Source organism: Bombina bombina, chromosome 5, assembly GCF_027579735.1.
Source record: "Bombina bombina isolate aBomBom1 chromosome 5, aBomBom1.pri, whole genome shotgun sequence".
Classification (NCBI taxonomy): Eukaryota; Metazoa; Chordata; class Amphibia; order Anura; family Bombinatoridae; genus Bombina; species Bombina bombina.
In genome coordinates this window covers 872669699-872682776 of record NC_069503.1, presented here as the reverse complement: position 1 = coordinate 872682776, position 13078 = coordinate 872669699, and the positions used below count along the sequence as shown (strand labels likewise).

The window sequence follows — 13078 nt, the reverse complement described above, 5'->3', positions numbered from 1 at the left end:
GTGCTTCTAAGATACTATCCACCAAGGCTTGGGTATTAGAGGGTTCGCTAGGGTATGAAGGATTGCTGGGAGCTGGATTAGTATCCACTGAGGTGTTTATTGAACTTTTTATTTTCTTATCTCTGTTTCTGTTCGCCATGATTGGAGAGGGGGTTTTGCCGTGAATGTTTAAGAATTTATCCATGTGTGGTGTACCCACCTGTGATTTGGGACTGTGCTCTTAATTTTAGGTTTACCAAAGTGATAATATTAAAGTGAGGGGGAAGCGAGAAAAAAAAAAAAAAAAAAAACCCACCTGCAGGGGGAGTGATAGAACAAAAAGGATGTGAGGGATTATGTGTGGTAGTGATAGTGATGGGCAGTTGGGGGAAATATAAAAATAAAAAAAAAAAAATAAAAAAAAAAAATATATACTGTGAGAAAAATTCACGTGTTATTGATAGTGAACAAAATCCAATGAGTGATTAGTTGTGAAACCACAACAAAAGTGACTCTGAGTTTAACCCCTTCTCTTCTCCTGGCTCTCTGTATTCACAGTTTGCTCTAAAAAGCTTCTTCCACTTATGATATCCCTAGCCCCTGCTTTACTTCTAAAGTCTATTGCTTCCTTCGGCCAGGTTGACCCTTTGATTCAGTGGTTTAGTTAAATTAATATAGACAGCGAAAAGGTGTTTAAATAATACGTGCAATTTACAGCATTTTCCCCTTTTCCTTCTCCTTCTTCTTCCCCTCCAAGGCTACTTTGCTGTTGCTCCCTTTTACATGTAGCTTACTGAATTATATTAATAACTTATTTAATCTATTATAAGCCTGGGCAGCTAGTTTTGCTGCCGTTCCTGATCTACTCTCTGTAACCTTGTCACAGTGCCATTATTATACCATCATTATTGTAAATACCACAATTATGCCACAGTCACCACGGTATATACCACAGTTATAGTATTTGAAGGGCAGATAACCAATTTGGTTCACATTTTCCCAATAATTATTCATGCATAATATATAGCCATTATATCAGTATAACCTTTGCACAATATGACTTCATTTAAGTCTAAGGCATTTTAGACATGTTAATATTGACAAGAAATGAGCTTTTGTAATAAATAATAGTAATACTTTAACTTTGCTTGTGCTTCAAAAAAAAAAAAAAAAAAAAGAACAGAAAAAACAGAATTATTGTATTCACCCAATCTCTTAACCACAGAGAGGAGTTTGAGTGCAATAAAGTTCCCAGTTCCAAGGTTAGCAGGGGGGTCTCCCCCTTCTTATTCCCCTCTATCTTTCTCTAGTCCGATAGAGAGGTAAACTCTTCACTTAGGGCCAACTTGTCCCAGTTTGACCGGTGGATGGCTCAGGGTTATTTCCCTTATCTGGACCAACACAGGGAAGAAAAACAGTAAAAAAATAATAAAGAGTACCTGACCCAGTCAAGAGAGCGTGGTGGACCTGTAGGTGTATCTCTCCCTTAAGAACCGGCAGCGGCTTCCCCATGCAGCATCGGTGAGAGGAACAAGGTCCGGTTCTGCTTCTTCCAGGGACTTACACTCACGGCTGGTTAGCAGCCAAGCCCTCCTTTTCACAAAGAGGCCACAAAAGGACACCGAGGAGAACACAAAAAAAAGAGACAGGGCTCCTCCAAATGCCGGTCGCAACCAGCCAGCTCAACCCCTGTCGGCTCTAAGCATCCAGCGCCTGGTTACCACCGCTACCACAGCATACGAGTTGCCTGCAGGCTCCCTTCTGGGTTTCCGTCTCTCGCTCACTCCTCGCCGTCTGCGTCCCAGTCACCTGACAGCCGCACCTCCGGACCAGGCCCCCTCACGCAACAACGGTGGGAGGGGGAAAGCGACTCTGCACAGGGTTCAGACGAAACTGCGCTACTCAGCTGGGTGTCCCCACAGCAACCAGGTAGGGGGGGGGGGTTTACCTCCGGCTCTTGACACTCGATCTCCCACACAGTTGCGTCCTGGCACCAGGTACCTACAATTTGTTTTGTCTGATCGTTCCTGGTCCTGTCGTGTTGGTTGTTTTTCAAGCGTCCCCCTTCCCCTCCAGACAGTTTATCTGCTAGGGAGTGAAGGGAACGCTCCTGTTCCAGTTGTGATGTGAATAATCAATTTACCATTTCTTTGCGGTAACTAAGCAAGACCAGGGGGGACCCATGCAAAAGAAAGTCAGTAGTTAGCAATCAGTCCTTTTCCACCCCTATACCATTCAATTTAGTGCGTTGGTTTAGCACTACTGAGGCTCCGGTAGTGATGATTTGTTGAGGCTTAGCAAGCCGCCCAAGCTCTGGGTTTTTCGGGCGTGAAAATCCACCGCCAGTAGCTCACTGGGAATCACAGAGCAGGTGTTCACCTGAGCTTCCACACATGCTCCTCCCCCGGAACCTCCTAGGGCATGCCTCGGGATTATCTATCTTTTTAAACAACAATTTTCACGTAGACTTTCCCTTTGAGAATTTTCAGAATTTAATTATAGGAAATAAATACTAAAACTATCATGCAATTGTTTGCTATATACACGTATAATTAAACATGTTTTATATTGCAATCTCAGAGTTCAATGTCCATTTAAAAGAATAATGTGGTTAAAGGGATTTTTATTAAAAACTAGTGAGCTTGCACCTCTATGTGTTTAACACCTGCAATGGTTTAAACACATAGTAGAAGTACAATTTGGGAGCTGCAGAGCACTGCAGGTACACTACCGGTGATCCAATCAGCAGTGCTAGTCACACTGGAGCCAACCATAATAACCCTTTAAGTCCAGAGTTAATTTGTATATGCCATAACAGCACCTGAATTCACTAGAAATGATACTTACCTGAGAGCAGAGGGGAACATGATACTGCATTCAGCCCTGCAAAGAGACCTGTAGAAGAAATAATAAAATGATTAATTAAAAGTCCATAATTTGTGCTCCAGGTATGAAGATGCAGCTAATTTGTATAGGATTTCAGCCATTTCCTCCTCTCCTATTCTGACATGAGTAGGGATCAGGGCTGGTGCTAGGACTTTTGGCTACACGGGCAATGACACATTTTGCCGCCCCTCCACCCCGAAGAAATCATATACCTTACCATTACTGCTTCTTAAAGGGACAGTCTACACCAGAATAGTTATTGTTTAAAAGGATAGATAATGTCTTTACGACCCATTCTTTGCACATCCAACATTGTTATATTAATATACTTCGTAACATTTAAACCTCTAAATTCCTGCCAGTTTATAAGCCAGACAGACAGACTCTTATTACATGTTTTTTTATTAGCTTTTCACAAAAAGAGACTGCTAATTCATGTGTGCCATATAGATAACATTGTGCTCTCTCCTGTGGAGTTGTGCATAAACCAGCACTAATTAACTAAAATGCAAGCCAATAGATAATAAATAAATAGCCACGTCACCCACGTGATAAACGGGCGGTCAGAAGAGGTTTAGATACAAGGTAATCACAGAGATAAAAGGTATATTAATATAACCATGTGTTGGCTGTGCAAAACTGGGGAATGGGTAATAAAGGGATTATCTATCTTTTTAAACAATAACATTTTTAGTGTAGACTGTCCCTTAAACAAAATGTTCTAGTAATGTATTAAGCAGCTTTAGATAACTATCTATACTATAATTTGGTTTGTAATGTCCGTCGGCAGTTGCGCTCTCATCCTTAAAGAAATGTTGGATGCGTGCGCAGCCACCTCACGGCGATGAGACAGCTTCAGGAGCTCCAACTCTCTGCTGTAACATAACAGCTGAGACCTGGAGCTTCTGAAGCTTCAGGCATCTGCCACATATGGAGCCAGAGCGCGATCGGTGCTCCACCTTTATATGAGGCCAGATGCCTGATCGTTACAGACGGTGACAATGTGTGTGTCACTGTCTGTAACAATCTCTGCTGGTGCCGGCGGGAGGTGTGGGCGGCTCAGCAGGGAAGGGGAGGCAGTCGGAGTGCCCTAATAAAAAAAAAAAAAAGGACAGGGGGAGAGAGAGCAAAAGAGGGGGGAGAGAGAGCAAAAGAGAGGGGAGAGAGAGCAAAAGAGAGGAGAGAGAGCAAAAGAGAGGGGAGAGAGAGCAAAAGAGAAGGGGGAGAGGGAAAGCAAAAGAAAGAGGGGGAGAGGGAAAGCAAAAGAGAGGGGGGAGAGGGAGAGCAAAAGAGAGGGGGAGCGGGAGAGCAAAAGAGAATGGGGAGAGGGAAAGCAAAAGAGAGGGGGGAGAGGAAGAGCAAAATAGAGGGGGAGAGAGAGAGAGCAAAATAGAGGGGGAGAGAGAGAGCAAAAGAGAGAGGGAGAGCAAAAGAGAGGGGGAGAGAGAGCGCAAAAGAGAGGGGGAGAGAGCAAAAGAGAGGGGGAGAGCAAAAGAGAGGGGGAGAGCGCAAAAGAGAGGGGGAGAGAGCAAAAGAGAGGGGGAGAGAGAGAGCAAAAGAGAGTGGGAGAGAGAGAGCAAAATAGAGTGGGAGAGAGAGAGCAAAAGAGAGGGGATGATAGAGCAAAAGAGAGGGGGAGAGAGAGAGCGAGAGCAAAAGAGAGGGAGAGAGAGAGCAAAAGAGAGGGGGGGGGGAGAGAGAGCAAAAGAGAGGGGGGAGAGAGAGCAAAAGAGAGGGGAGAGAGAGAGCAAAAGAGAGGGGGGAGAGAGAGCAAATAAGAAAGGGGGAGAGAGAGCAAAAGAGAGGGGGAAGAGAGAGCATAAGAGAAGGGTGAGAGAGAGCAAAAGAGAGGGATGAGAGAGAGCAAAATAAAGGGGTGAGAGAGCAAAAGAAAGGGGGGAGAGAGAGCAAAAGAAAGGGGGGAGAGAGAGCAAAAGAAAGGGGGGAGAGAGAGCAAAAGAAAGGGGGGGGAGAGAGAGCAAAAGAAAGGGGGGGAGAGAGAGCAAAAGAAAGGGGGGAGAGAGAGCAAAAGAGGAGAGAGCGAAAAAAAAGAGAGGGGGAGAGAGAGAGCAAAAGAGAGGGGGAGAGAGAGCAAAAGAGGTGGATTCCAAAAATGGCAGGGTGGTGAAAAAATCCACCTGGATGCAGCCACTAGAATCCACCTGGAAGGGCACCACAATAGACTGCCCTTTCCGAAATTGGCAGGGTGGTTCTGTCACCGTCTGGCAGGCTTTCCCACTAGTTATATCTATAATGAGATACATTTCCTTTATCACATCAAATCCTTAACTGTTGATCTGATTTATTATAACTATAATAGCTATAATGGTTAATTTCTGCATACCATAACGTACCAAAGTGAGGGCTCGGCACAACATAGCAAACCAGTGGTGGCTCTGCATAATGAATCACTCAGTGGTGACAAAATATAAAAAAGACCTGGAGGCAGGATGACCTCTATTATTTTTAACCATTATATTCAGACTGATACTAGCATGTCTAACAGGAAAGTTGCAGGAGGACAAGTTCTCAAGTAGATAACCTGTTCACATGCAATCGCCACTTGGCAAAATTTAAGACTGCAGAAGAGATCTGTTGTTCAATCTTTCACACTGCTCTTGAGCAACCAATTGCATGAGAAAAGGGCCTGTCTATAACCCTGAAAAAGCGAGTAATATCTCTGCCACATAGGATAAGAACAGAAACTGATTCTTAAATGTGTGGTTGTGGACTCACTCTTGCAAGCCTGAACTGCAGCTTCTCAGAATCATGATACATTTTCCCTTAAATGGACACTCAAGTCAAAATTTAACTTTCATGCTTCAGATAGAGCATGCAATTGTAAACAACTTTCCAATTTACTTCCATTAAAAAAAAAAGTGCAGTCTTTTTATATTTAAACGTTTTGAGTCACCAGCTCCTACTGAGCATGTGCAAGAATTCACAGAATAAGCATATATGCATTTGTGATAGGCTGATGGCTGTCACATGGTACGTGTATGCATTTGTGATTGGCTGATGGCTGTCACATGGTACAGGGGGAGTGGAAATAGACATAACTTTTCAAATTGTCAGAAAAAAAATCTACTATTCATTTGAAGTTCAGACTAAGTCCAATTGCATTGTCTTGTTATCTTGCATTTGTTAGATTATGCAAATCTACTGTGTTGACTGGTCCTTTAAGAACCCATTAATTTGCACTGGTGTAATGGTAAGTTTTGGTGATGGGACCAGTAAAAAATCATACTTATGTTGGATGTGTTACTAAATAGTGATGATAATGGACATGTATACACTAATAAACACAACATTCTGCTTTACTAACATATTTTGTAGTATATAATGGTGGTAAGGGTTCATACGCTGCCTGGTATAATGATGATGGATGCCTGTATCATGCAGGAGAAGATAGTATGCTGATGTTTTCCGGTATTTTAAGTTGTATGATTGTCAGTTCTCCTACTAGTGCACATCAGCCCCATGTATACCCTTTAGTCTGTGGGTGGAGGTGAGTCCCACCGCTGTCACTGGGTGCAACAACTAAAGTTTTGCAGAGAGCACTGGGGCTGTGCAGTGACATTTTTCAGCCAGTCGCCTCCAGCTACTCTGGCTGACCAGCACTTTGTGCCTCCTTATGTCTCTGTGGAGCCCCCTCCTATTTAGCCATTATGCCACCACATATAGCTCCTACTATGAAACCTAAGTTAGGCAGCAAAAAATAAATTTACACTTTATCTAACAATGGCCCATTATGCAGAGCCACCACTGGTTTATAACCACAAATGCAATCAGCTTTACAAATACATCTGTAACTGCTTGCACAGTAAACACCCCATTTTCATCATTATGATTAAACAATAGGCTAAAACGCTAGATACAATAATGTTGAACTTGTGATAAAGAACTTTATTTGTTTTATACAACTGAATGCAGCAGCAGTGACACGCTGAAAAAGTTTAAATAAACATGTAACAAATTGCAGATCCAGAGTAGGACACAGATAGGGGCAGCATACACATGTAGCTGCCGTTCACTGGCTGTGTCACTCTTAGAAACTGAAATATGTTGTTGGCAGCAGAAAATGTGATAACAGTTTTGCACAAATGCATCATATTAGTGTTAAAGTGCATTATGCTAAATAAAAAATGCCTCTCTACAAACAGAATGACACTTATTTTCATAATTTGTTGGCTTGTAATACCTGATAGGCTTCATCCTGTAATTTTTGTTTCAGATACTCTTCCATCTTCAGTTCATTTTCTAACTGACGCACAGAGTCATTTTCATAGGTTTCATCATCTTGTCTGTGATATGAGACAAAAGAAATACCCACATTGGACAATAATAACCAGAAATAGTGTAATGTATACTACTTATTAATCAGGGTGACATTATATAAATAAAATCTGGTTACAGTGCCAGGTTCCTAACTATGCAATGCAGTTAACTGCCGTAGGGTGTGTTCTCTTTGAGAGGCCGGTCAACTAAAAGAATATGCAGAACACTACCTGTCATGATGCATTTTGTGTTGTATACATGTGGCTGCCCTATACAACCATTTAGCAACTTTACCAGTTTTGTCAGTGAATACCCAATGGACCTATACTTAGGGGCCTGGCAAGTGTGAAAACAGTTCTGAGGGTAAAAGTAAACTTACATGTTGGTGTGAATATTGCCAGTAGCAGCTGAACTGTGGTTAAACCCTGGTTTTCTAGCATGTATTTGGGCAAGAAAAGCCTTCTCAGAGGTTGGTGATGGAACTAGGTCATCAAAATGAACACGTCCATATTCAGCATCGACACCACCTTCTGTTTCATTGCCAACATCTATAAATACAAAGGTGCCAGTGAGCCAGTGTTCTGAAAGGTCCCTTTGGAAAAACAAAGTATTAGGCACAAAGGTCATGTGAAGGAAGGATGAGGAAGGGGCAATTTTATGGATTTTTCAATTTTTTTACGTGTTTGTGAATTACTTAATATCACATTGCAATACAATGTTTGTTTTATGTAGGCTTCTAAAGTTTTGGTTGGTACCATTGGTAGGTAATCAGTTTTAAAGCAGACCATTATGCTTTAGTATTTATATTTTTGCTAGAAGTAGTCAGGAGAGATTAATCAGAACCCACTTGAAAATATTGAGTAAACATCTAAAAATTCCTTTAGGACATATTCATGTGGCCAACATTCTTAAGTTTTAACAAATTCTGCAAAACATTTGCTCATCCCTTATACACCCTTAACTAAAGCCAAGTATTTCAGGTGGCAGTTAATTCTCTTAGATACCACCACATTTGTCCCTGATTAGCCACATACTTCAAACCATATATCAATGACTGACCTCAGCTCATTTTCAAGTTTTTTTATTATTATTATTATTTTTTAGATTTTGTGTCAAACTTCTTTATGCCTGAGACATGTTCCAAGACTTTCAATGGACTCACTTATGAATCTCGGTTGCTCACCTGATTTCAGTTCCTTCACCAAAGAAGACATTGTATTGGTAATAGAATCAGCAGCCACTAGTAAATCATTTCTTAAATTCCGTCTTGCACCTAAGAGGGGGACAAAAAGCGAATATATAAAATGCTAAATTATGTGTAGAAAAATAACTTTGGCATTTAATTCAATTCATTACGTATTTTGTCCCATTTTGTTGTAATTTGTTTCTGAAAAGTGTGTGTCATATTACTGTTAAAAGTACAAACTCCAATAACATTGCTATAATCCATGCATTCATTTTGTGTCACTTTAAGAAAGAAAAATAATAGTAAAAGAGGTCCAGATATGAACTCAGAGGATTAAAAAGAGCAAACATGGACAAGGATCACAATAAAATAATGTCTTCATACTGTAAGAGGAACAATGACAATGTTTTATCTGTTAGCTCACATTGTAAAACATGTTTAACGCACAGACAATAATAGGACTTTATTACATAAATATTTATATTTATTGAAATTTAGGTTAAGCAAATTAATATAATAAAAAAAGATTGCTATGTATCTTTTGGTGCTCACATTTCAAATTCCAACAATGCTATGGATTGGTTTTGTTATAGCTAAATATATATTTTTCTTTTTTTATGTTTAGTATAATTTGACATAATACCCTTAAGATTAATAATATCAAGCTGCAGCACAGCAATCATTTATCCATGGTATGGAGATGAAACAATTTAGCTGCTAGAGTGTGCTGCATAACAGTACTATGGGGTTATTAGATCATTTTACAGTCTTTTAATTTTATTTGGGAAGAAATACGTACTCTGAGCAAAAGCTTCTTGTACATCTCCACCAACCCCGGTCAGAGAGTCCTGAGGAGTGTGGGTTGGTGTGGAGCAGGCCGATGCCGACCTTATAGGCATTGGAATAGGTCGGCTAATGGTGTGACTGGGAGAAGAGCGAGGGGAGCCCGCCCCTTGAGTCTGGAAACAAAAAGAAAATAGAGATTCTTTATTGATGATAGTGAATGAAATGTTGCATGATGCTTTTTTATAATGGTGTTCAGAAGCAGTTTATGTAGCTTGTCTGCTTGTTTTCCCCTTGTGATACAAAACTAAATATATTTTTGAAATGTAGAGAATCTTCTGGAAGGCTACTTTTACACAGAAGGTTCCACTTATGTGATGTACATTTACTGAGACACATTGAATGGGCATAAGTCAATAATATGCTTGGGCTGTACAACCCCAGTATGCGGTTTTAATTCACTTTGCAATATAAAGTGCATTCAAAAAATTGTATTTTAACCTCTAACTTGTGAATGCTTTTGCTGGTCTCAAAGCTAGGGATGGACTAATGTGTAAATTTCCGAATTTGAATGTTAGAACGAATGTTATTACCGAAATTCAAATTACAAATCCGAATGTTGATGCAAATGAATATTCTTAAAAATTCTATAATCGAATGCTATTTACAGTTTTCAAATGTCACTTTCGAATTTCAATGTTTATAATTAGATCGAATATCCACATTTGAAATTTCAAATTTAACATTCTATTTAACAAATACTATTCAGAAGTTCAATAGTTCATGTGGTAGGGAATCTAGTAAATTCATACATAATAGATACAAATATATCAATTTGAATGTTTCTATTTCGATCGAATATTGCATAATTCGAATATGACATTTCAATAAAGCATTATAGAAATACTATTACAAATATATAAATTTGAATTTTTCTAAACAAATATTTTCGAATGTAATCATAAAATGTTATAATGTTAGAATGTTACAGTGGGGCAAAAAAGTATTTAGTCAGCCACCAATTGTGCAAGTTCTCCCACTTAAGAAGATGAGAGAGGCCTGTAATTTTCATCATAGGTATACCTCAACTATGAGAGACAAAATGTGGAAACAAATCCAGACAATCACATTGTCTGATTTGGAAAGAATTTATTTGCATATTATGGTGGAAAATAAGTATTTGGTCACCTACAAACAAGCAAGATTTCTGGCTCTCACAGACCTGTATCTTCTTCTTTAAGAGGCTCCTCTGTCCTCCACTCATTACCTGTATTAATGGCACCTGTTTTAACTTGTTATCAGTATAAAAGACACCTGTACACAACCTCAAACAGTCACACTCCAAACTCCACTATGGTGAAGACCAAAGAGCTGTCGAAGGACACCAGAAACAATATTGTAGACCTGCACCAGGCTGGGAAGACTGAATCTGCAATAGGCAAGCAGCTTGGTGTGAAGAAATCAACTGTGGGAGCAATAATTAGAAAATGGAAGACATACAAGACCACTGATAATCTCCCTCGATCTGGGGTTCCACACAAGATCTCACCCCGTGGGGTCCAAATGATCACAAGAACGGTGAGCAAACATCCCAGAACCACACGGGGGGACCTAGTGAATGCAAAAATAGAACAGGCAGCACCAGCATTAAATTAAAAAAAAAACTCTTTATTTTCCTTGAAGGGTAAACATGTGTGACATAGAATGAACGTCTGACGCGTTTCACGCCCTCTAGTGGCGTTTCATCAGAGACAACAGGTGTTCCTAAACATGACCCTCTTATAATGGGACATATTAATTGCATATTTAACCCCTTAATGTCAAAAACAAACAAACAAACATTAAAAGTATATGTGATTAACATAAAATATGCTACAGTGTGCATTATCCTATGTTCATTAGAGCTGAATCAAATTGAAAGAACAATTATAAAGTTTACATAAAAGGCTGTGATAATGCACACTGTAGCATATTTTATGTTAATCACATATACTTTTAATGTTTGTTTGTTTTTGACATTAAGGGGTTAAATATGCAATTAATATGTCCCATTATAAGAGGGTCATGTTTAGGAACACCTGTTGTCTCTGATGAAATGCCACTAGGGGGCGTGAAACGCGTCAGACGTTCATTCTATGTCACACATGTTTAGCCTTCAAGAAAAATAAAGAGTTTTTTTTTAAATGTAATGCTGGTGCTGCCTGTTCTATTTTTGTATTGCTGATTGTGGCAATCGATTCGTTGCCCACTCAGGCATTGCACCCAGTCACCGCATGTTCTATCTGCCCATCTTTGCCAACATCACGGCGGCGTCTGTGACGTCATCACCCTGAGCCACAGTCCGGACCGGCATGAGAGTTTGGAGTGGCCGCATGCCTTGCACCTTTATCAGACCTAGTGAATGACCTGCAGAGAGCTGGGACCAACGTAACAAAGGCTACCATCAGTAACACACTACACCGCCAGGGACTCAGATCCTGCTGCCAGACGTGTCCCCCTGCTTAAGCCAGTACATGTCCGAGCCCGTCTGAAGTATGCTAGAGAGCATTTGGATGATCCAGAAGTGGATTGGGAGAATGTCATATGGTCAGATGAAACCAAAGTAGAACTGTTTGGTAGAAACACAACTCGTCGTGTTTGGAGGAGAGAGAATGCTGAGTTGCAACCAAAGAACACCATACCTACTGTGAAGCATGGGGGTGGCAACATCATGCTTTGGGGCTGTTTCTCTGCAAAGGGAACAGGACGACTGATCCGTGTACATGAAAGAATGAATGGGGCCATGCATCGTGAGATTTTGAGTGCAAACCTCCTTCGATCAGCAAGGGCATTGAAGATGAAACGTGGCTGGGTCTTTCAGCATGACAATGATCCCAAACACACCACCCGGGCAATGAAGGAGTGGCTTCGTAAGAAGCATTTCAAGGTCCTAGAGTAGCCTAGCCAGTCTCCAGATCTCAACCCCATAGAAAACCTTTGGAGGGAGTTGAAAGTCCGTGTGGCCCAGCAACAGCCCAAAAACATCACTGCTCTAGAGGAGATCTGCATGCAGGAATGGGCCAACATACCAGTAACAGTGTGTGACAACCTTGTGAAGACTTACAGAAAATGTTTGACCTCTGTCATTGCCAACAAAGGATATATAACAAAGTATTGAGATGAACTATTGATATTGACCAAATACTTATTTTCCACCATAATTTGCAAATAAATTATTTCCAAATCAGACAATGTGATTGTCTGGATTTGTTTCCACATTTTGTCTCTCATAGTTGAGGTATACCTATGATGAAAATTACAGACCTCTCTCATCTTCTTAAGTGGGAGAACTTGCACAATTGGTGGCTGACTAAATACTTTTTTGCCCCACTGTATGTAAACATTGGAAATTCGATTTGAACGAACGAATGTGTTAAAATTCGTTTCATTTTTTGAATGTTGCGGAAACATTCGCCCATCCCTACTCAAAGCTTATACAGTGATTTTGTTTACCACTGAATCAAGCTCACCACTAAAAGTACAGTGGAGCAAAAATTGCTCTTGAGAAAATATATATATATATATATATACAGATAGTCCTATTAATACTGGTTACCGTTCACCCCTCCTGGGGTAAAAAAAACAACAACAAAAAACTGTGTACATGTGAACAAAAATATATATATTAGAATGTCTCCTGTGTACCAATGGACAATGTGGTCCTAGAGGATAATCCTAGTGGGAAAATCCGGAAAGTGAGTCCTTAGGGGTGCTGCAACAACCTAGGTGATATCGGGAGTGAATGAGCCTGGGGTCACTGGTAAAAACCTGGGATCACTCTGCCTATAAAAATAAAACAAAAAACACAAATGCAAAAACCATCTAAAAAGTGAGTGATAATAGGAAATCAACTCACCGGGGAAGAATACAAGCCTCCTTATGTAGTCTGGTCAATGCATTTCAGCCCGTAAAGGGCCTTTCTCAAGA

General features: G+C 40.3%; 1 protein-coding gene across 5 annotated transcripts in view; it reads right to left on the bottom strand.

Moving 5' to 3' along the window:
• DTNA (dystrobrevin alpha) overlaps nt 1-13078 on the bottom strand; it is a 685079-nt gene that overhangs the window by 27615 nt on the left and 644386 nt on the right. For all 5 annotated transcript variants that reach the window (XM_053715018.1, XM_053715020.1, XM_053715021.1 and 2 more), the window contains 5 exons: nt 9129-9288; nt 8327-8416; nt 7523-7691; nt 7067-7169; nt 2827-2874 (listed from right to left, as the gene is read on the bottom strand). In XM_053715018.1, the coding sequence (XP_053570993.1) occupies nt 2857-2874; nt 7067-7169; nt 7523-7691; nt 8327-8416; nt 9129-9288 (540 nt within the window). In that variant the 3' untranslated portion in view covers nt 2827-2856. The remainder of the gene's footprint in view (nt 1-2826; nt 2875-7066; nt 7170-7522; nt 7692-8326; nt 8417-9128; nt 9289-13078) is intronic.